Below are 25,229 nucleotides of genomic sequence, written 5' to 3' on the forward strand. Positions count from 1 at the left end.
GATTTTTATTTTTAGGGTTTGATGTATTTTAGATTTTAATTTTTCTTTAAAAAAAAAATTTGAAAAAAGTATAAAAATATTGCGGAAATTTTATTTTGCCAAGTTTCAGTAGTTTTCATGCTATATCTTTTATGCTGAAGATCTAAATTTTTTTTATCCGAGATGCGAACCTGATATCTGGTTAATGGTTTATGATTCGTGGTGGTTTAAGGCATTTATCTCTTCAAAGCTTTCAGTTACCAGATATCTTTTGGTCACATGATTTAGCTGATGATAGATGGTTGTTGTTCACGGCTTATATTTCTATATCATTTAACAAGTAATCATTTAAACATTAACTCCACAAGGCATTGGTCTGCTAAGTTAATCAAATCATCGTGTGCTTTTTTATATCGTATCTCGTGTCTCCCAACCAACTGGTCGACAGTTGGTCACACTATCTCGCAGGGTCTACCCCCCTTAGCCGCGGGAGACAGGCTTAAACGGAGGGATCGGGGATCAGAGTGACAGCCCCCGGTCCGAGCGTTGTCGTGCCAATCTGTGCGACAACAGAAGTCAAAGGTTTCAGGGTGGCATTCATCGATGGAAAGGTACGTGTTAAAAATATATATATATATATAATTTTCAAAGATGCTTTTTTTGATGGGTTCAAGGTTGGTAATTTGTATCAAGTTGCAAGATGGTCCATTGGGGATCATGTCAATTGACATATCGCATCTATAACACTGGAGGTCTACCTATGGGGCCCTACCTGATGTGAGTCAAATGGTGATAGGGATGTCTGAATTCAAGTAGAGCATGAAGGTACATGTTTGAGATGTACCGAAGGAAAATCTTATAAGGGGACCATTCCCCTCATGCAGCAGGTCCACAGGTTTGGAACAACCCGAGGAGTTTGAGATTCATGATCGGGAATCTCATGTATACAGGTGGAAGAAAGCCCTCTATGGCTTGAAGCAAAACACCCCAGGCATAGTATGAGAGGATTGATAGTTGTCTGATGAAGCTGAGATTCACTAGGAGTGAAACCGATCCAAACCATTACCCGAAGGTTGTGGATGATAGACCTCTCATACCGGCACCTTATGAGGACGACCTATTTCTGACAAGTGCAGACCCTCTCATTTGCAGAAGTTAGAGGGAGTTAGATTCCGGATGTGGAATGATAAACTGCAAGCCTGTGACTATCTCGAGGAACTTAACTTTCAAAAGTTATATGGTAGTGATGTCGGACCAGATTTGGGAAATGTCTCTGAGTTTCATAAACTCACCCGCGTTGATGTTCTTGATGAACTTCCGTTCGAACATATGTTTTGCAGTTAGCATGGTGAGCTCATATTTGGTTGAGCCTCACTGGGTTGGTGCCAAGAATCTTCTGAGATATCTTCGGGGCACAATCTCTCATGGATTGAGATACACTGTCGGAAATATGAAACTACATGATTATTCGAACGCTGACTGGGCAAGCAATGTGGAGGATCACTAGAGCACTTCTCAGCGCTGCTTCTCTTTGGATTCTGCTTCGATATCATGGATGAGCAGGAAGCAGAAGTCGGTTGCTATAAGCACCGCCGAGACCGAATACATAGCTACGAGTATGATCTCGTGTGAAGCTGCATGGTTGCAGAAGCTCTTAAGTGAGCTGTTTGTACACATGATGAATGCCACTGTGATTCTCTGTGACAACCACAGGGGGGATTCGATTATTGAGGAATCCCGTATTCGATGATTGCTCCAACAGATAGACATCAGATACTGCCTTATCTACGATATGGTAAGTCGATGAGCAAGGAGGCTCCATCGCATTGAGACTGAAGTACAAGTCTCAGACATTTTGTTAAAGCCTCGGGAAAGGTCAAATCTGTGACTTTCCCGAACGACTTGGAGTCGTTGAGAGACCTTCTTATAAGGGTCCTGCATGTTGCATGCATTGAGCTCTAGGAGCTCTGAGGGGCTTGGGGTACTCACTGGAGCAACATACGACCACAGGGCGACTCACCCTCCCTTGGTGGTGCGCTATGAACAGGATGATTAGTTCTTCTGTGGGCCGGGATGATTAGTTCTCCCGTGGAAACTGTGGAACAGGATGATTAGTTCTCTTGTGGGCCGAGATGATTAGTTCTCCCATGGCAACTGTGGAACAGGATGATTAGTTCTCCTGTGGGCCAGGATGATTTGTTCTCCGTGGCGACTATGGAACAGGATGATTAGTTCTCCTATGGGCCAGGATGATTTGTTCTCTGTGGCGACTGTGGAATAGGATGATTAGTTCTCCTGTGGGCCAAGATGATTAGTTATCCATGGCATCCACTAACAGGATGATTCATTCTCCTATGGACAAGTTGATTAGTTCTCTTGTCGAGGAATCCTACCCATGCATTCTGGGACTCATGGGAAGTACCTCTCATCTGATCAATGAGTAGGGAAATGAGGATAGGGACCATAGTAGTACTATCAATGGACGCATCGCTGTATCTATCGTACTCCCTATGCTAGGATGACCTCCATTGATCTGGGATCAATGAAACTGATCTGGGATCAGTATGAGTGGTTTGAGACACTCTCTTGTGACATTGATCTGGGATCAATGAAACTGATCTGGGATCAGTATGAGTGGTTTGAGACACTCTCTTGTGATATTGATCTAGGATAAATAAAACTGACTTCGAGTCAGTAAGAGTGATGTGACACACTCTCTTCAGATGAAACTGACTTTAGGCCAGTAGAGAATGGTATGAGACATTCTTGATTAATTCTTCTTCTTCATGGTTCAGCAGAGCAAAGCAGAGCTCAACAGATCAAAGCAGAGCAGAGTTCAGTAGATCAGAGCAGATCAGGGCACTAATCGCAGAGATAATACAGTCGGACACATGGATCAACGGATGGAGTTCTCCCTAGTTGAGAGGGAGTGTTAAAATTGGAAACTAGGGCCAAACTCCATGTAAGTCATCTTATTTATGGCAGCTGATATTTTTCTTGGATCCCTCTCATCGAGAGGTGTAGGATTGATCTAAAGATCATCCAATTCCGATAAGTATTCATGGAGTTATGAATTTATTTGCGTTATAAGACAATTCGGCCAGCAACCAAATAAACCCCACATGTGCTCAACATTTTAGTATAAATAGAGGTGGCCTTCAAGTCATTTCAACACACTTGGGATCTCTTCTTCTCTCTACTTGTCTTTGGGTTTTAGTAGGAGGAGAGATCCTAAGGAATAACGTTGCCCTCATCCAGAGGGCAGAAAGCCGGCACTGCCGCAAAAGCCGGCACTGCCGGAAAAGCTGGAAAAGCCGGAACTGCCAGAAAAGCCGGTACTACCGGAAAAGACAGAACTGCCGGAAATGCCAGAAATGTTGGAAAAGCCGGAAATGCCGGAAAAGCCAAAAATGCCGGAAAATCCGAAACTACCGGAACTGTTGGAACTGCCAAAAAAGCCGAAACTGCCGGAACTGCCAAAACTGCCAGGAACTGCCGAAATAGCCAGAGCATCTGTCTCCGAAGGAGAGCAGCATGCAAGGGACAGCTAACTAACATTGGGACAGTTGTAGGTACTTAGCAGCAAATACACCAAGCATGCAATGTTACAACGAGCATGCAAGGGACAACTAGCATGCAACAACAAGCATGCTAAGGACAACAAGCAAGCAAGGTGCAGCCAACACATAGGTCAGGATGGCAACATGGTGCAGCAATGGCACATAATGCAGTACAGTGATGGATACAGTCATGATTAATGAAGCGTGATGAGATGCAACATAGTGATGATGGGTGTAGCATGGTGCAGTGTGGTGAGGTGCAGCATGATGACGAAATGAAGAACAACGATAGGTGAAGGAGTCACCTTGGAGAATTAGTTGAAGCAGCATGTTTTCAACTGATCTCATGTATCATCTTCTTAGAGATCATCTATGCTCTTATCTAGATAAGTCAAAGTGTTGACTTCTGTTGTAAACGTACTATCTCTCTCTCTCTCTATGCTGAACTATTGAAGAACATGTAACAAGAATTGATCAAAGGTTTCCCCACATTGGGGTTTGTCCCTGGCTAGCGCCACATCTTGTGTCCTCTTGTCTTGGCTTGTCTTCTGCGATTTAGGTTTATGTTCTATCTGCAGTTTACTTTAACGCTGATGTGATTGCTAATCTGGAAAAAATATGGAGCTAACTGTGAAAATTGAAATAAATTGCTCTAAGCATAGAACATACCTAAAATTAACAGGAATGAAGCCCAAAGGTTGATGCAGCTAAAAAAGAAAGATAAAAGCATATATGGCCACATTCAACAGGAAAATGTACCACAAAATGCAAAAAATGGTTGGGACAAATACATTTAATACGTGGGAAAAAGCCAATACATGAGCTCTACCCCATCATCATGGCCATCACCCTAGTTCCTGCAGGTTCTATGAGCCTTCTTCATCATATAGGAACCCATGATTGTCCCAACCCCTGGTGGGCGATGAACTGCCCCACCTTAAAAGGGGGAATTCACTACTATATCTTATACATCATGCTCTAACCCCTTAAGCCCCGAGCATTTAATCAAAGAAAATCATAAAAAGGAAAAAGGCATAAAAGGAAGGGTGGAAACTTCAAGGTTGGGGCACCTCATGTACCATGATTGCTCCCTCCTACACATTATGAACCCAAGTGTGGGCTTCTCTCTTATTAGCTACCCTTGTATCCCAGCATGTGACCCAAGGATGCCCCTTCTCATTCCCTACTTCATTCACCTATCTGTCACATGCCACCACCTTTTGAAGGGCGTATCTTGACTATATTATCCCCTTTAGAAGTAGAAACCACCTAATAGGATTATTGGTTAACCCCATTTGGAGTTTAGGAGACATTGGCACATCCTGAAGCCCATTATGGAAGGGCAGGCCATTATGAAGTCCCTACTTGTGGTCCATGATTAGGTAAGCTCATTTACTCAATTTCTCTAATGACTTGTTGTACTGGAAGGCTAGGAGATGCACCGAATCTTATGCAGGATTGCAGATGGTTTCCATCTTGGGTTTGGTCTCCCTATATGGGGTCCTAATCCTCCAGAGGGCTACATTGGCACATGTAGGGTGAGCGTTGAGAGCCATGGGCCTCCACAGCAACAGATTGCACTCCATGGATCCCCACAACCATTCAGAGATTGCTCGTGGTTCACTTATTGGACGAGGAGGATGCACCTAATCCATCATGCCCAGCTGGCCCCAAATCTACACCATACACTTGGCAGATGATCCAGGACTTGCACGATGATGTGGCATCACCTACACCATCATCCTAGCCCTTGCAGGCGATCTACAAGCATCTTCGATTTGTTTGGAGACCCATGAGGACACTTGTGTGCCCCCACATGTCATTTGGAGCACCACAGATTATTACAAAGTGCCAACCCCTTGTCCACTGCTTTTAAGGGTCCTATTCTTCATTGTGGCACCCATGGACCTCATTAGGCCTCTTAGAGGGACCTACGACATGCATAGATTATTATTTGACCTCTTGAGAGACTTACTTTTCATTTATGAGCTAGTTTGGTGGGTTTGTCACCAAAAGTTGAATTATTAGAACATTATTTTATTTTTGGGGCTTATGTAGGCCAAGGAGGCTAATTCGAACTCCTAAGTTGTGTATAAATACAAGTGAGATGAGCTCATTTGCTCATCATCACTTTGGTTTGGATCACTTCTCTCTCTTGAGATTTTCGCACTTTTTCTAGAGGATGAATTGGAGCTTTATGGATGAATTTTGATGTGTGGATATTGGTCTATCTTCTCTTGGAGCTTCTCTATTGTCAATTGTGAATGGTTGGATATACTCTGTTACATGTAAGTACATGATTTTTTATGTTATTCTTGTTTACTTTTGTCATATACGTTGGATTGGGATTTTCGTTGTTCTAGGGCTAATTGTTGCATGCATTTACTGCTTAAAATTGTGGAATTTGTCTCTATTATAGCATCTCTCAATGTATGGGCCATGTAATATGAGCGAAATCTCCTAGGGGTAATTCTATCAAAGAATTTGACCTTGATAAGTCATTCCTCTTGCACATCGAAGTATAAAAGCTGCAAGGTTGCTTCTTCTTGACCTAGAAGGCTAGCAAAGTGATCTTGAGGCCTCCTTGACTGGGAACCAATAAATCCTACTCATATTCATCATAGACTCCATTCTCCCAAAGATTAAGGCACTAATCTACCAAGGGTGGTCACTAAAAATCATATTCTTTCACCTCCTCCCAAGTTTAGCCAAGTTGGGGTAGGGCATCAATTTCCTGACAAGCTAGCCATAATAAAAAATTCGATCTCCTAGGGTCTCCTCCGTTGGCCTTTCCTCAAGCTCTCCAATTTTGAAGCAATTCTGACAATGGAGTTGGGAGAAAAGCCAAGCCCTAGCTCCGGGATCAAAACTTGCCCTACCATCCCCAATGATAGTACCTCATAGGGTCAAAACAACATCTTCAAGTGAAAATACTTTCTTTGATCCTTTCCCCACCTTGTCTAGGGTAAGAATATCATTGGTTACTACATTCTTTCCTCATACCCTAAACTGGGTCCACTTGGCCCCGTGTGATCCCGCTCGTTTGAAAGGCCATTCTTCAAGAACCATCTGGGATACCAATTCTAACAAGGATTTTAGGGATTGAGGAACTCCTTCACAAGTTCTATCCCATAAACCTAACCCTCTAATCCTCTCTTCCTTTCCCTAGAATACATAGTACCTTGCTTAGAAAGCAAGCAAGCTCCATCCTTCAAACTCTTATGGGAAAGGGTTTAGCTGGGTCACTCATATCCATCGACTTATCCATCATTGGTGACTCCATACATACCAAGTCTCCTCCCATCAGTGAAAGTCTGTAAATAGAGGGGAGCCTTAGTGTTGAAGTTTCTAAGTTTACTTAGTTAGAAACGCTTCATGCACTTTATCTAATTTATTCCTACCTACTTGTTATTTTCCTTAACAAGTTATTTACAATGTAAACGTTGAAAATAAACACTAGTGCATGCTCAACATATTACAGATCAGCAACTAAAAGAAACAGAAACAAACACGCCATATGACACCATTATTTTTGGACTAATATCCCCGGAAAAACCCAATGTGGGAAAATCGGTGTAGCTATCTGAGGGTTTTCTTATTAAACAATATCAGAGTACAATCTGGGTGCCGAAACTGGCCTACCCAACAGAGAATTTCCTTGGCAATAATACCTCTCAATTTCTGACAAATCCCCTGGCTGAAACCCCAGATAAACCTTTCGGCAGCGACTCAACACAAATCTGCCCCAGAAACCCCAGCGTCAGCCTCTCTCTGGACTGCGTCAGCCCCTCTCTGCCTCATGCTGGCCCTGCGTTATCCCGGATGGGTCTGCGTCAACCCTGGGAGGCCCTGTGTCAACCCTCTGGCCTCTGCGTCAGCAACGCTGGCCTCTCTGAGGCTCTGCGCAGCCCCTGGCTGCCTCTGCGTGGCCCTGCGTGAGCCCTGGTTGGCTTTGTGTCACTCTCCTTGGCTACTGCGATGCTCTCCCAGCACTATCTTTGCCTCTCTATCTCTCTGTACTGAAATGCCTCTCAGCTGCATCTCCCGATTACTAATTCTATCTCTCTTAGCAAACCCTGCTCTAGAGAATAGAATGACTGATCACTCTGGTGTATTCTCCAAGTGACCCTCAAGCCTCTTCTTATACTTTTCCCGTTGACATATCAACGACCGACATTAAGTCCCTAATCAACGGCTAAAATTAGATCTGACTTGATCCATGTCTTTTGGACCATTCTAACACAAATTCATATTAATACACATTAATATTTTATTTTCCCTAAGTTTAGACTTAGGGACTCCATTAAAAATATTAATTATTTTAATATCTCCTCATCTATTTAGAATCTGCCCAAACCCTTTCTAAGTATTGGTGATCTCATATGCCCCAACCTCTCCACCAAATTTCGTGGCTAGAGCATATCCAATGCTACCCCAAATCAACACTTAGCTAAGGTGATAGTGGGTTAAGTCTCCATTTGTTGCCCTTGGTCTAGCATTTGCCCTTTAGGGCTCCCCTTTCGGTTCCCTGCTAGTTTGAGCGGCAACAAGGCCCAAGCAAATTAAACCTTTCTAAAAAAACCTTTACCCATACAGTTTCCTCCTCCTTTAAAATTTGCGGGCAAACTTTCTCCTTTTTCGAAAGCCAAAACAACACATTCATAAATTCCTTTCTCCATTTCTAAATACCCTTTCTCCTTTTTTTTAAGTTACGGGCAAAATTAAAAAAGGGCAAATTAATTATGGAAAATTCTGTCAAATATGAATGGACTCTTTGAGAATTTACGGTAAATTCATGGATTCGTACAACTTCCATGCTCTTCTGCGGCGGCTTCAAGGACTAAACAGCAAAATTCAAATCCCAACAGATCTAGATCCAAAACTAGATCTTAAAAACTTTAAAATAGATCTCAAAAAAGATGAGAAGGCAGCTCGCAGTATAGCTCTGATACGTATAAAAATAACCAAAGATCAGACTGCAAAACTAAACAATCCTTATACCAAAAGATCACAAGATGAAGAACGAAGAGAAAACACACTTCATTACTTGAGAAAATGAGCTATACATAAACCTAATTTATAGGAATAATATAGGCTTCTAGCAATAGCTAGAAGATAAGACTGATGACTCCATAGATAAGGATAAGTCTGGCAAGGCAACTGATAAGATCGCTACATAAGAAGAAGGACAATATCATAAAGGGATTTACCCTTGTCTGCAAGATAGCAATATCACATAAATAACAACACAAGTCAAAGATTACACACAAGGAATGACACCAAAATTGCAGGTAACGGTAGAGTACATGTATACAATATATTTTATAACAAGTGTTGGACCTGTGAGAGCAAGAATGCTCTGTAAGCCAAGTCCTGCAAAGGACTGCGAAGGCAAAATCCATAACAAAAACCCAACACCAAATTCAACAAATCGAAGTTTATTTGAGACTTGTGGGGATAGCATGCATTTTAATTAACAGGAAGTGGGCATTTGCCTGTGGTTGAAGACACTCCAATATAGAACAAACAATGGCCAAGTGTCTTCCAAGTTGCAATTTAGCTTATGTTAGTAAACCTAGTTTGTATGGAAAATGAATGGATAGGAATCACTTCATGTATCAAATATTCAGACACGCCATCACGCCATATCTCAGCAAAACAAAATTTGCTACCAGTGGATGTATTACAGAGTTACTTCAACACCTCTGGGGCCATGATCTACATTTTCAGATTTCAACCTTTTGCGGTACAATGCTGAAATGGTTATGCCAATATTTATCAAAAATAAAAATTACTCTTTGAGCCAAATCATTCCTGTATGAAATACACACGCGTCATAGGATTTGTTTTAGCATTGTTTTAGCAGTTAATTAGTCAGTGTCCATACCTGACATTTTTTTCTCAATTTAGAAGCCACTGAACAATTGGAAGACGGCCCAAATGAGTGATGCATTCCATTGGAATGGGAATTGCAACCATGATCAAATTTAGAACCAACGATAACTGGAGTAGTAGCGATCGCCATCGAGTAAATCATATATTAATATAACATATGATTCTGTATATGACTCCTATTACCACTTCAAAGTTGCATCGGAGAAACCAGAATGAGCTTGACAAATTTCAAAGGAAAGGAGCACCAGAATGAGAATGACAAATTTCAAAGGAGAAGAGCACCAGTGCCATCCGAGGGAAAAGAACCAATTTTTATCATACGAAATGGATAAGATAAGCATTCAAGCCTGTGCCAAATTAGCTGACCTTTGGGTTATCGGGGGAGCAGTTATGCAGCTCAATTTTACCATAATTTAGTTGCGTGATTAAATCATTACAAATTACCATCAAACCGGGGGTGCCGGTATGCAGCTCAATTTTACCCTAATTTAGTTGCGTCATTAAATCATTACAAATTATCATCAAACGGGGGGTGCAGGTATGCGGCTCAATTTTACCATAATTTAGTTGCGTCATTAAATCATTACAAATTATCATCAAACCAGGGGTGCAGGCATCCAGCTCATTTTACCATAATTTAGTAACGGTGATTAAAGCATTACAATTACCTTCAAAAAGTGTTGAAATGAAATGAAATAATATTTTAACATCCATGAGACTAAAAATAGTCTATGGGACTATTAGTTCCCTGTTTTTCGTTTTTTGCAATTCAATTATTTTTTTGTCTAAATTGATGATGAGCTGGCCCAACTTTCCAACAATCTCCTTTTCAATGCCAAGAAACCAATGCTAGCGTATGCCCATAATTTTCTCTGATGTCTTTGAATGCATGAAATGAAATGATATTTTAAAGTCCACGAGACTAAAAATAGTCTATGAGACCATTAGTTCCATGTTTTTCGCTCTTTGCAATTCAGTCCTTTTCCGATTCAAATTGATGATGAGCTGACCCAACCTTCGAACAATCTCCTCGCTAGAAAGACAATGCCAAGAAACTGATGCTAACATGTTCTCATAACTTTTTATGATGTCTTTGAATGCACCACGTTCCAAAATGAAATGTTTTCCCGATTCCACAGCTCCAGACGTGCAAAATGTACACACCCTTTCTTCCCAAGTTTCTTTAGGCCTTTTCCACCGTCCTATTCCACACCGAAGTTGATGTGAGTTGGTCATTAATTGAGCAATAAGAACCTTTGCCCTCCACGAAATGCTAGCTCCAATGAACTCTTTTGTTGTAAATCACACGTAGGGTTGCATTCCTCAATGTAATATTTCTTCTTTCTACCCAACTCTTTTCCCCATACCTTTTTACAAAACTTCTCCATAGCAAAATCCTTTAGCTCCTTGCTATTTGTGGGACAGTCATTGAGGTAGATATCCCATTTTTGCATCCATGTGTAGTTTTGTTTCATCCATGTTTTCTTTCTTTCACCGATGCCTTCATTGAAGATAACATTAGGCCATCCACCTACTCTCATTTGTTCAATTCTTTTTAGGTATCTTATGAGCCGCACCATAGCAATTGCTTCAATGGAAGTTGCTCCTGTTTCACTCAACATTATCTCATAAGGTACCGAACTTTTTATCTTGAACTTGCTCATGATCAAACGTTTTTGGATTTTCTCAATTTGTTTCCATTTTGAGACGAGAGTGTTGCTAGCCCACAATTCACACCCATATAACATCACTGGACAAACTTGGAGTCCAAAAAGCACTTTAATCATTTTCCAATCCCATAACTCTACCTCTCTACATCTGTTTTGAAGAGCATATAATGCTTTCCACCCTCCTAAAATTCTCTTCTTTCTGCAATCCTCCCAATTGAGTTTGTTGTTGAAATCAATCCCAAGGTACTTGTACTCCTTTACTTCTTCAAGAATGTTGTCTTCAAAGAAGAAAGTATGTTGGCTCTGCTTCCTTTTATTAGAAAAAATCATTATTTTGGTATTGCTAGTATTGACTTGCATCCCCACTGCTCTACAAAAATGCTCAAGGGCATATAAGTGCATTTGCAATCGATGGGCCGATTTAGGAATCAATACAATATCATCAGCATATAAAAAAAGCTTTATCACAAACTCTCCCAACTGAACACCATCTCCACCTTGCAGATTTAGCCACTCTTCCAATTTATCAATATATAGACCAAAAAGAGTGGGGGATAAAGGGCAACCTTGCTTGACTCCAATGTCACTTCTAAAGCTTTCTGAAATACCCGCTGAGGTTCTAATTTTGACTTTCACTCCTTCATAAAGTCTATAGACAATGGCTCTATAATGCACAGGAATTTCAAGTTCTTCCATTCTACGCCACAACTTATCCCTAGGGACTGTGTCAAATGCTTTTTTGAAGTCAACAAAGCAGCGAAATACTTCTTCTTTGTCCTCCCAAACCTTTTCAACAATGTGTCTCAATGTCATGTCATGATCCACTTGTTATAAAAAAATTTGTGCCTTACAGCATTGAGCATGAAATATCAATAATCCAAGGGATGCAAAGTCCCTAAATAAGTTGTTCCTACCCCTAAAGGAACAAGGTCAACCAATGACAGCTTCTCCCAGAAGTTCTCCACCAAAAACCACTCAGAAATGGTCAAATCAGGATCAATTCAAGAGCTCCACTAGCTGTCTGCGCTGAAATGCAAAGTCTGCACTGGCTACCTGCACTGCAACGCAGGTAGAAGCACTACCAGGGTGCGCTGAGCGGGAATTGACAAATGGCAAGTTCATTCAACGAGGTGGAAAGACCCTGGAAGCTTCCAGAATCTTCCTCAATGACACTTGCCTCAATGAATTCGACTAGTGATTAGTAAGAGGTTCTCAACCTCCAAGTGGAAGCAAGAACTGACAGTGAGAAGCCACAAGTCAAAACATGAGCTGACTCATCCTCTCTGCTCACATCTATATATGGATCTCTCACCCAGAGGTTCAAAAAGGCTGGAATTTTGTATTTGCAGAGAATTGTTGTTGGTTTGAGATTGAGATTAATACGTTCGGTGATTTATTCTTTGTTGGAGGAGAGGAAGGGATTATTTTGCTGGGAGGTAGATGCTGGATCGGGACTCACTTGGTTGTATCTCCTCTTGAACCTTGTTTATCATATCAATAAAGCTACTTGAGTTTCTCCTATATACTGATGTATTTCAATGATGTGTTGTTGTATTTGTATATTTAGTTTATATCTGATCCTAAACTAGTTATGAATGTGAATCTATATCTTTCGTGTAGTCTTCTGCTCTTGTGATCTTGCAGGAACCATGTGAAGCTGGACCAGTGAAAGAGCAGGCAGCGGGAAGCGAACGAAAGAGAGAGAGATTGGATCGACAAACTAGCGGAAGACACCGGTTGGTTAAAACTTCTTTCTCTATTTGCATCTCATAAAGAAGAATACTCAGATAGCTTTCCTTGTTTGTTGCTAAGGCACTATCACCTCTTAGAGTGGGATAGGGGCATTCCGTATTGGATACTTTTCCCAACAACACCACTGTAGAATGTTTTGGCCTAAAACACGCTTGTCCTCTTGCCCTCTTTTCTTTTACTTATGCCCACTTGCTAATTTTGTCTTCTACTATGCTGCCGAAAAGCTTTGCAAACAAAGGATTGATCATAATTGTTCTATAGTTGGATGGATTATCAATGTCTCCACTTTTAAAAAGGGGTATTGCTAGGCTAGTTGTCCAGTCTCTTGGGAATCCTTGTTGAATTGTTGTTGAATATTTTCATGATGTGCGGTGCAAGAGCGTTCATTCCCCATTTTAGATACTATGCTTGAAATTCAACCAAGTCCTTTGCCTTTCTTGTTTTCAGCGTCTTAATTCCATTCTCCACCTCCTGTAATGTGAAGAGCTTTGAATTTGTGTTGATCCTAAGGGGGGACTCCGCCTCAGATTCTTTCTCATACAGTTGTCTTGCATATTCAAACCATTGATTGGCTGTAATATTATTTTCAATTTGCTTCTTCCTTGGTTGCAGTTCCTGCCAGAAAAGCTTTGGATTATTCTTACTTAAATATATTAACTCTTCTCTCCTTGTTTGCATGAACAAGTCTTTTTTCCTTTTTAGTATATGCTTATATAACTTTACATTCATTTTCTCTTTTCCTACCTTTTTCAAGGTTCTCCTTGCCATTTTGCATTCCTCATCAAACCAAGCATTTACAGGAAAGCAATTTGATTCTGATTTCCTATTTTTTGCTCTTTTGCACTTCTCAAGTGCACTTTGGATTATATTTGTTAACTCATGGCTGCTGAAGCATTTGAAACCAATTTTCTCTTTCTGAATTAATCTCTCTAACATTGTCTTGAAGATAGCACCATTTTCTTGTGTTAGAAGAATTTTTCCCCTTGATAGTGATTGTCGAGAGCATTAGGTTTTCCTCTTATGCTGCCTTTTTTCTAACCATGATAACCTTATAAAAATTGGGTTATGGTCAGATTTTAAGTCCCAAATATGCTCTCCAATACTAACTTCATCTACTTTTCTATTAAGCTTTGTGAACACATCACATAGTCAACGACACTTACCCCATTGTATGTGTTGCAAGTGAAGTTCCCAGACCTTTTCCATCTATCTAGACCATCGCAAATAATTAAGTTGAAAGCCCCACATAGTGTAAGCAACTCATCTCCAAAATGATTGCTAACTTTGTCATCTTCTGAACATCTCACCCATTGGGGATTCTCCTCTTCAATGAGCCAAATAGGATTGTTATTATCTTTGCAACAAAGGATGCTAGCTTGATTATTTGTTGTTCTAGCATTGAAATCTCCCACTAAAAGAACTTCTCCCTGCTGAGAGTACACGACAATATCTTGTTTTAAAGCTGCATATGGATCCTTGCTGTCAAACCCCTTATTTTTGTAAGTTTTTGAGACTTGAGGGGCAAAATAGCATGTTGCAATTCTTATGTGATTCTCATTCTCTGATATTTTCAACCATAAATATTGTTTATTTTCATCTTCTTTAATTAAATGAATGTGACGGCCTTCTTTTTCTTTCACTAAAACTAGTATTCCCCCACACCCTTTGCCATTTTCTACTACCTTGTTCCGAACTACCAACTTCAAATAACCGTCAAACACAGGAGTTTTGCAACCATCATGCTAATGAGTTTCCGTGAAACAAATTATGTCTCTACCTTTCGCAATAGGCCCTAACCCAGGTCCCCTCCTCCAAGGGTAACCTCTACAATTCCAACAAACTAAACTTAGGTAGACCTAGGTAGGATTTGACTGCTACACAGTTTGGCACATAAGACTCAAATTTGAGTCTTCACCCCTTTTTGTCCATGCTGCTCTTGTTGTTTTTGTCTCTATTATTGAATTCTCTGTTTTTTCTTTACTGTCAGCTTGCTGCCCTGATTTGCCTGGAGGCCCAAACACTGCAATAACGGCTTTCCCATTGTACAACCATGCCCTTTTCCCTTCATTTCTTGTTGTTCTAATTTTCTCCACTTCATCCCTTCTCTCCTCTTGTTGTTTTTTGGTTAAATATTCATCGAGGAAGAAGTATGAGCCTTTCAAGAGTTTCTTTTTGCCCAAAAGCTGTCGTTTTTCTTGTACGCTTGCCATGGTGACTTTTATGGGTCGAGGCCTCTCTTCACATATCCTCCCAACCCTTCTTGCTTGGCAAATTTGCCCTTTCCAATGTAGTTTCTCTTTCAAAAAGTCTCTTGTCAAATTGAGAGTACTTTCATTCTTCCCATAATCTCTTATTCCCCTCATAATAAAGTTTGTTTTTCTGTCATGTCTTTCTTTTTGTTCTATTTCCTGTGCTCTGCGATCACTTGCATCTTCTTCTTCCTCTATCCTTATGTAACCATTAGCGTCTTCAGCTCTAGCTTTGATTTCTTTTGGACTATCTTTCCCACTGTTCATTTTTTCCTTCTCTTTCGAAATGACCGTTTGTTGAGATACCTGTGTATCTACCTGAGTTTGTTTAGAAATTATCACATCTCTGTTTGTTGTTATTACTTCTTTCATGTTTTTCCATTCTTGTTTCCCTGTCTCTAGAGCCTCTTGTAACATTGTTACATGTTCTTTTAAAATTCTATTACCTTCCATTAGACATTGGTTTGCAACTGTGATCTCTGAAATTTTGTGGTCTCTTTCCTGTTCTCTGGCTTCCAAAATCTCTAGCCTTGTTCTGACCTTCATCAGTTCTTGGACATATAGATCTGATGACCAAGTAAGAGGTGTAGATGTGGGACTGTAAATGATTGATTCTTCTTTATTTTTGTTTCTCTTATTTATTTTCTTTTTCTTTTTCTTAATCTTGATCAATTTTCTTCTCATTTTTCCCCGTTTAAGGCGAGCAATCCTACGCCTTAAAATGCCCTCATATTGCTTTGCGTTTACCCAAATCCACCTTCATGTTTTGTCTTGACCCAAATGATTTGTTTCCACAAAATTTGAAATTTCCTTGTTCTTTACGCCTTGGCTCTTCTGAGCGTTTTCCATGTTCTGAACATTTACTTATTTAGAAGTTAACTGCCTCACTGCTATGTGCTCACGAAACCCTGTGCACGCTACCTGTCCACTATGCTCACAAAACCCTATCCTCTGCTTGCCCACCTGTTCACGCTACCTATTCCTTGTAAACAATAAAATTCCGAACCTGCGGAATAAAAAATGTCCAAATATGAGCCTCCAGATAACCGCTTAAAACCTTTAAATTTCTCTAGCCCTGTGCTCCGAGTCGCAAATGTCTCTGAAAATGTTCAAAATCCAATCTTCCAGAACCTAAATTTGCTTAAAAATCCGAACCTCAGACCTACGCACAATCAACTCGGAAATTTTAAAAGTCGGCCTCCAATCTCAAGCGAAGATTGAATTAAGGCAAGCGGTATGGTCGGCAGCAGAGAAGTAAATTGGCTAAACGTCAATCCCGCTTCCGACTATCGAATATCATAAAAATATTCGAAGAGCACTACGTTCCGAATGCCAACTTCTCTTTGCAGATGCCTTCCTTCGCCGTCGAGAATTCTCTTGATTCCACTGCCCCACGTGAAAAATGTACACACACGTTCTTCCCAAGCTTCTTTAAGCCTTTTCCGTCATCCCCATGTGCAAAATGTACACACACATTCTTCCCAAGCTTCTTTAGACCTTTTCCACCGTCTTGTTTCACACCGCAGTTGATGCGAGTTGGTTCTTAATTGAGCAATAAGAACCTTTGCCCTCCACTGAATGTTAGCACCAATGAACTTTTTGTTGTTGTAAATCACACGTAGGATTGAATTCCTCAATGTAGTACTTTTTCTTTCTACCCAACTCTTTTCCCCATTCGTGTTTACCAAACTTCTCCATAACAAAATCCTTTAGCTCCTTGCTATTTGTGGGACAAGCATTGAGGTAGATATTTCATTCTTGCATCCATATGTAGTTTTGTTTCATCCATGTTTTCTTTTTTTCGCTCATGCCTTCATTGAAGATAACATTAGGCCATCTACCTACTCACATTTGCTCAATTCTTTTTAGATATCTTATGAGTCGCACCATAGCAATTGCTTCGATGGGAATTGCTCCTGTTTCACTCAACATTATCTCATAAAATACTGAAATTTTTAGGGGCTTAGATTGTGCTAAGTGATTAGCCTACTGATCTCCCTTCATGACTTGTTATTATCCCCATACTGGTTGTTATTACCACTGGAATTTGGGTTAACAGTCCTGTTGTTGAAGTATTGGCAAGGCCTCTGCTGTATTGTATATAGTAAACTTTCTTTAGTTATATGCCTCCTACAAGAGCAATGAAATGTGTGTTGAAAGGAACTGAATAAGCTATCTTCATGACCTGTTACTGTCTCAATCCCGCTGCTGTGAGTTATGAGGAAATAGGGATGAACTTACTTATTTTGATTATATAGGTTAGTCCTCCTACCAAGCTTTAAATTATCAAGAGATATTTGTTGTTTTTAAGTTGCCACTTGTGGACGTGTGTTATGTCATTGGAATTTAGAACATAGCTATTTCCACACTTTCAAATTTAGAGTGTTTGCTTACCTTTGGCTTTTTTGGAAGGCAGATATTTATGTAAATTTGGTATAGTAAATAAATATTTTTATTTATAAATTTTAGCTGAATTGAAAAGATTGAATGAAAAAAAAAAAGCTCTTAATCATAAAGTTTTCATTGAAGATGTTTTGAATGAGCTATGTATTGAAAGTGTTTTGAATGAGTTATTTTGTTTCAGCAAGTGTGTCATTCTTATCATATGTTAAGTTTAAATATTTAATGAATTTGATAGAATAAATATTTTCACTAATAATATTTTAGTTAAGAAAGAAAGAAAGAAAGAAATTATTTTAATGTCCACAACGCTAAAGATAGCCTATGGGACAGATTGCTTCTTCATCTGCTTGATGTATTCAGCTCTTTTTCTATGAAGCTTCAAAATAAATGCTCCTAGCATCTCGACAAACCCCTCGCTAAATAGATTATCCCAAGAGCTAGTTGCTAGCATATCTGCATAACTTTCCCTGTTGTCTTTGAAGGCCTCACATTCTAAAATGAAATGTTTTTCTGTTTCCACTTTTCCGGAAGAACAAAAAATGAATACTCTTTCCTCCCACACTTCCTTTGGCCTTTTCTAGCGCCCTGTTTCACAATGAAGTTGATGAGAATTAGTCCTTAACTGAGCAATAAGAATTTTGGCTCTCCAAGAGATATTGGTATCTATGTATGCTTTGGTTGATGGCTATGAGTGGGATTAAACACTTCAATATAGTAATTTTTCTTTCTTCCTAGCTCATTATCCCAAATACGCTTGTGGAACTTTTCCCTAACAAAAGTTTTTATCTCTTTGATGTTTATGGGATACGTGTTCAAGCAAATACCCCATTTACTCAACCATTTGTTATTTTGCTGCATCTAAGTTTTTTTCCTCTTGCATAATCTATCATTAAAGACAACCTTAGGCCATCTACCCTCTTCCATTTGCTCAAACTTTTTTACATACCTTATGACTCACACCATAGCAATTGCTTCTATAGGAGCAGTCCATGTTTCACTCAACAAGATATCATAAGGAACTGCACTTTTAATCTTAAATTTGTTTGTAATCAAATGCTTCTGAATTTTCTCAATTTGTCTCCACTCCATGTCGGATGTACTGCTGGCCCATAGTTCACAACCATAGAGAATCACCGGAATCACTAGAAGTCCAAAAAGAGTTTGAATGGTTTTCCAGTCCCATAACTCTACCTCTCTACACCTATTTTGAAAAGCATAAAATGCTTTCCAACCCCAAAGTTCTTTTCTTTATACTTTTCTTTATACAATCATTTCAACTTAGATTTTAGTGGTGTTTTATTTAGACAGATGTTTTATATAATTAAAATAATTATCTTAAATAAATTTACAAAAATAAATAATGTATTCATAATTTTTTCACTAAAAAGATTTTTAATAAATTAATTTAAAATTTATATATATTAAAAAAATATTTATATCTCATTTATAATTTATTAACAATAAATTAGATATAAATTTAAATAAATTTACATAATAATTACTTCACTTATTTTACAATCATATTTCCCCTTTAACTGTTAACTATTTATATTGATGTAAATCATAAGTCATATTCAAACTCCTATTATGTATAAGTCATAAATCCTATTTAAACTCTTACTTCAACGAGAAAGATGGTGACTAAGGACCTATTTTTATTCTTGTGGTGATAAGTAATTTAACCTTTTATTTAATAAAACAACAAAATGTGTATGATCGATAACATTTAATCATTCAAATATTATCTCAAGTATGTTGGAAAAAGATGGACAGATGGACAAATGCATTGTTTCCAAATACATGAACATCAAAATATAACTTATCACTAGTTCATGGAGATTTTTTTGGGAGTGGAAATATATATTATTTTTTATAATGTATGCATATAAAAACTATTTTCTTAAAAAAATTAATATAAGCAATTAGTGGACTTCACCAACCATTAATACATACATCCAACTCTGGTGTATGTTGCCACTCAAGTCACTAAATCAATATATAACACAAACCTAGCATAAATGAGCTCTCATTATTTGACCCTAATATCTTAAATATCCTCTCGGCATTGGTCACTATTAGGGTACCTTATCATATTTCTTTACAACTTGTTGATACTTTCCAACCTCAAACAAGGAAATTCCTTTCTCTTTCTTCTATTTAGAGGCCTCAATTTTATTTTTTGTATCCATATCTTATGCTTCTTTTTCCTATCATAAGACCAATGAAATGTTAAATTTCACCTTTCACGCATTAAATGAGATTTTATTAATCATATAAAAATGTGTAATGTTAAACATCCCTATTATCAAAGCTATCCACTCAGATTGTATATTGAATCATGCACAAGAAATTAAAATTCTATGAGAGTAGTACTGTATTTTCACCTAAGACAACAAACCTCATTTTTTTTTGGAGGAAAAAACATTGCCTTGTACATGTATTTCCTTCCTAATTAATAGTATGTAAAAAAATATTACCATATACATTTTACTTCCTTGCAAGTTGTTAATTAATAATATGTTTTTTTCTCTTGCCTTAGCAATTGATACCATTTCCACCTTATAAATGAGAACTAAATTTCATGGAATTATAACCAAGTGCTTTTGCGATATAAAGTTGTGTAACAAATATATAGAAATAATACTATCTATCACTACAAAATCACATTATCTTTGGTTACAAAACTACCCAAGATCTAAAGTTTAAAGAAAAAATGTAAATCAAATAAGTAATACTAGATCGTTGTAATAGGAATGTTCTATCTCATTAACTTCTACCACAACAAAAAAATAGTGGATGCAATACAAATGCAATGATCTTGTTTTTATGGATTAGGAAAACATCATCAATAATAGTGCATGCCATGGATCTCTCCATAAAGCAAGGGAAAGCATGCCATGCAAAGTTAAGTAAGCTTAACTCACTCAATGTGCATGTTGAGCACAACAAGTGCATTGAAGTAAACTCCAACATGTATTTTATGCGCCAACATTGCCCCATAAGAGCAACTTAGTCTAGGATATGTTGATGAAGAGATCAAGAGGTGGGCCTTAATAGATATGAAGCAATATTAGGTATCCATGTACAAATGATCCCCTCAAAGAAGTGAATGGAAAAAACCTAGTGGGACCACCCCCCTTCTTTCCCCTGATAGGATGGAGCAGAGAAGACTAAGTAACCTACTCTAGAGAGGAAACTACCCACACCCCCAATAGAGCTCCTAGACGAATAAACTTTCTTTGTATATAAGGTTTGATGGAGATGTTAAATTTTCTTTATTGTCAATCAATATTGGAAAATAATGACCTATCCATGGATGAGCTTTTGAATGAAAAATTGAAATTCATATCAATCTCAATCATAGATGGCTGACAATATTGGATACCAAGCTCAATGAAAATGGATTCAATCTAGATGGCCCTAATGGTGGCATTAACAAATTCTTGATACTCAACCTTTATAGTAAATAACACAATAATCCATTATTTCTTTCTCAACCAATAAATCAGATTGAAACGAAGAGAGAAGATGTAACTTAAAGCTGATTTGTGATTTGTAGCATCACCTTCCCAATCATAATCTATAGAACATACTAAATCAAGATCCACACTTGTTGCATAGTGAATCACAAATTTGTTTGTTTCTTGAATGTAATGAAGAATTTGTGTTTCTACTTTCAAGTGCAACTCATGGGGTTCCTATATAAATTAGGAAACAATACCCATGGCATATGAAATGTCAGGCCTAGTGTAAATAAGATATAGGAGACTCTCAACTAGCTACCAATGCAAGGTGTTTTCAACTAAGCGTGAAGAACAATTTCCTCAAGTTTGAGTCTATAGTAGAAGGGAGTCATAACATGCTTACAATTATCCATGTGAAATCATGAGAGTAGATCAAAATCATATTTATATTATGCCATGGAGATTCTAGAATAAAATTGAGTGATCTCAAATATTAGAAAATAATGAAACAACCCCAAGTCACTCATGAAAAACATGTCATGTAGAGCAATTTTCATAACAACCTAGAGCTTCGATAAAGAGAAATCCCATCGCCTTAATGTCTTTGTTGAGAACTGTTATAGTAGACACCTTGGTTAGAAGGCTTTCCTTAAAGCCTACAAGAATTCGGTGGTTAAAAAAGAACCTAAAGATCGAGTCTCAGGGGTCCATCTACCTTTTATCCAAGGGAGCACTGATAAGATTGCTAAGATTCATAAGAAGCATAATGTTCCCTCAATCTTTAGACCCCTTAACACCATTCGTACTTCCCTCCGATCAGTGAAGGATCCTATCAACCCTAAGGACATGAAAGGTATCTATATTATTCCTTGTTCCTATGGGACCCCCTACATTGGTGAGACTGGACGCTCTATTAATCAAAGGATTAATGAGCACGCAACAGACCTAAAACATGGGAGAACCAAGTCTTCCGCACTAGCAGAGCATGCGGAGAAGACTAAACATCATGTTTGTATTGAGGAGGCTCGGGTTATTGCTAAGGTTGCGCAGTTTCATCACCGAAAATTTAGGGAAGCCATTGAGATTGAAAAAAGGCCAAGCAATCTCAATAGAGATGACGGTTGGAAGATTAGTAGTTGCTGGATCCCTGCCCTCTCTTCCTAGTCGTTTCTTCCCCTACGCCTCCCCCCCCCCCCCCTCTATTAATGACTTGAACTAATTTTCTATTTCCTTTCTTTTCCCCAAATTATCCTGTAGTGAAGCTTCTAACTAACCTGTTTTCTTTCTCCTTAATTCTTATTTGAGTTTTTGGTCCTCTTTGGAAATCTCCCTCATTTTCTTTTCCTTATATTTATGAGATAGTCCTTTCATGACTAACTGAATGGGTTAAAATTATCTATTATAAGATAATTATTTAGATTTAAGTAGTAAGTTTAAGTTCACATTAGATAGCTTAACTAATAAATTTATATTAATAAGTTACCCAAACCATTAATAATAAGAATAATACTATTATTTTAATATAATAATAATAATAATAATAATAATAATATAATATTTAATATTATTATTTTAGTTATTAAGGATAATATTAAATCCATACTATTACTAATAGTTATAATCCCTAGATCTATTAATATATGTTAACATTTTACTCATTATTATAGTCCCTAGATTTATTATTTTTAACTCAAATATGGTTAACATTTTACTTAAAATAACACACAATACCAACCAAAAAGTATTAAAATAATATTCGTATTTAGCATTCTAGACTTTAATGACATTCAGAACATTATAAAATATATTGATATTAAACACTAATACATTGAATAACTATTTATCTAATAATATTATTATAATTAAATAATTTGACTAGTCAAATCTAGCCGTTTCATGGTCAATTATAGCCGTTTGTCCAGTCTAGTCTAATATAGTCGTTTTCCAGTCAAACCTAGCCATTGGAAGATCTGCTATCCCTATTTAACATGTAGCCATGATTTGATTCTTCAACTTGTCCTGACGATGAACCACACTCGTTGGTTCGAAACGTGTCAACAAATGTATTATCATGTGATTTATGTCGATTTTTTTTTATTTTTATTTTTTTTAAACCTAGATGATTATTATTAATAGAACATCTATATATAAGACAACAAACAAGAAAGTATCAAACTTTCAAAGAATGTAAATATTTAGCTCATAATGGCATAAGGAGAATTTGGGAGAAAGAGGGAAGGAATATATTCTAATTACCAAGTCAAAGGGGCATGTTTTATACCATAAATGGAATCTTGTAGTTTTCACACCATAGAATAATCCTATGAGAACCCTTGGGGCTTCTCCATATATATCCTTCTTAAGCTTCCCATGAAGAAAGGAAATTTCTTCACATCCATCTAATGAAATTCTCAATGATGTATTGCAATAATGGCTAAGATTAGCCAAATTGAGTCCAACTTGGCAACTAGAGCAAAGTATCAATGTAGTCAATGTCTAAAACATATTGAGAACCCCTTTCCCACCAGATTGGCTTCAAGCTTATTCTCCAACCCATTTACTACATATTTTGTCTAATATATCCACTTATTTTGAACAACTTTCCTCGCCATAGGAAAGGGAACCGAATTCCAAGTATCGTTCCTCATTAATGAGTTGCACTACTCTTGCATTGATACTCCCATTGAAGAATGTTAGAAGCCTCATGGATGGATTTTGGATCACTAGCAATGGAAATGAATGCATGTGGAGCTCCCTAAAATTATGAATGTGTCCTCTTGGTCTTTATGGATTCCCAACAAGGGTACCTGCTACCTATAACATCTAACATAGCTAAAGCGCTCATATGATTAGAGGAGGTTCAATAAAAAAACTCCTTATCCTCATGATGTTTGGATGTGTAATCCCAACCATTAGTAGCATCATTAGAAGTAGAGGAAGAAGGGTTCATAATTATAAATTAACCTAAGTAGATCATCAACATCATTGTCTAGAGAATCCACTATGAGTATTGGTCTCACTACAAAGTGAGAGTTGTCATGAGGGTAACTTAAAGAGTCCTCATTAAAACAAACACTTACAATAATAAATGGATTTGTAATGAGGTATAGAAGTCAATATCCCTTCACACTATCTTCATATCCCATAAAGATGCAGGGTTGCCTTTGTATTTCCATGGCCTTATGTTTCTCTTTAAGAATGTGGGCTTATGCTCAAGAATCAAACGCCCCAAAGCGTTTCACTCTAGGTTTCTAAATGATCCATGTTTCAAAAGGAGTAACACCCTTCAATGCTTTATGAGGAACATTATTCTATATATAACATTTCTATTTAATAGCTTATACCTAGAATTTTGGAGCAAGAGATTTGTAGCATATCATTCAATTGGCCATTTTCCTTTAGAGATGTATTCTTCTAATCCGCCACACCATTTTTATAAGGACTATATAGCATTGTATTCTACAAATTAATCCCTTATGAAGTGCAAAAGCACTCAAAGTGACTATTCATATACTCCCCACCATTGTTTGTGCAAAAAGTTATGATGCCCTTTCCTAAATATTTCTCAACAAGAGATTTGATGTCATAAAAGTACTCGAAGAATTATGATTTCTCTCAGAGAAAATATACTCATATATTTTTTGAATAATCATTAATGAAAGTTTAAGCATATTTGGCCATGCTAAAGAAATGGAGTAAATTGACCCATCAGATCCTTGTAAACAAGCTCCAAAAGTTATGTATATCTCCATGCTTTGCCTTTGTTGAATTTAACCTCTAGATGCTTGCCAAGTATGCATCTCTAGTAGGCACCATTAGGGAAGTGAACATTTGGAAACCCTATAACTATGCTTTCTCTACTTGTTTCGATATTGTAAATAGTGGTAATTGAGATGGACAAACCATTCATGCCACAAACTACTCACCTCATTAGAATGAGTGAGAATAAAAACAAAAGGAAACTTGGGAACAAAGTTTGAGAAAATATACAACTAGGTTTAATGTTTAATACTTCCCATTGCAATTATAACACAATTGTGGCATCCCCTAGTCAATATTCCTCCTTTGTAAACAAATTGTAATTAATTAAAATGTTTGAGAGAGGGACATGGATTCCATTTCTTGAGGAGGGAGATTACTTGAGGGAAGTGTTGTTTTAAATGTCAGCATTGGTTGGTTGAAATGGTTTTAATGGGCCGACTGTGCAATAAGTGTAACCAACAAGCAAAAAGACAAGCCTAGGTGTCCTTAGCCTCT

The 25,229-nt window shown here is 37.9% G+C and overlaps 1 protein-coding gene across 2 annotated transcripts in view; it reads right to left on the bottom strand.

Moving 5' to 3' along the window:
• LOC149249739 (inactive glucose-6-phosphate 1-dehydrogenase 4, chloroplastic-like) overlaps window positions 1-9,793 on the bottom strand; it is a 315,894-nt gene extending 306,101 nt beyond the window's left edge. Inside the window, exon 1 of one of the 2 annotated variants that reach the window (XM_089458775.1) lies at window positions 9,427-9,791. In XM_089458775.1, the coding sequence (XP_089314901.1) occupies window positions 9,427-9,576 (150 nt within the window). In that variant the 5' untranslated portion in view covers window positions 9,577-9,791. Of the gene's footprint in view, window positions 1-9,426 lie in introns of both variants that reach the window. The other variant, XM_089458776.1, reaches the window with a different exon arrangement.
• Between the last annotated feature and the right edge of the window lie 15,436 nt (window positions 9,794-25,229).

Source organism: Pinus tabuliformis, chromosome 7 (genome assembly GCF_031772625.1).
Source record: "Pinus tabuliformis cultivar Carrire ecotype Pingquan chromosome 7, CPIR1, whole genome shotgun sequence".
Lineage (NCBI taxonomy): Eukaryota > Viridiplantae > Streptophyta > Pinopsida > Pinales > Pinaceae > Pinus > Pinus tabuliformis.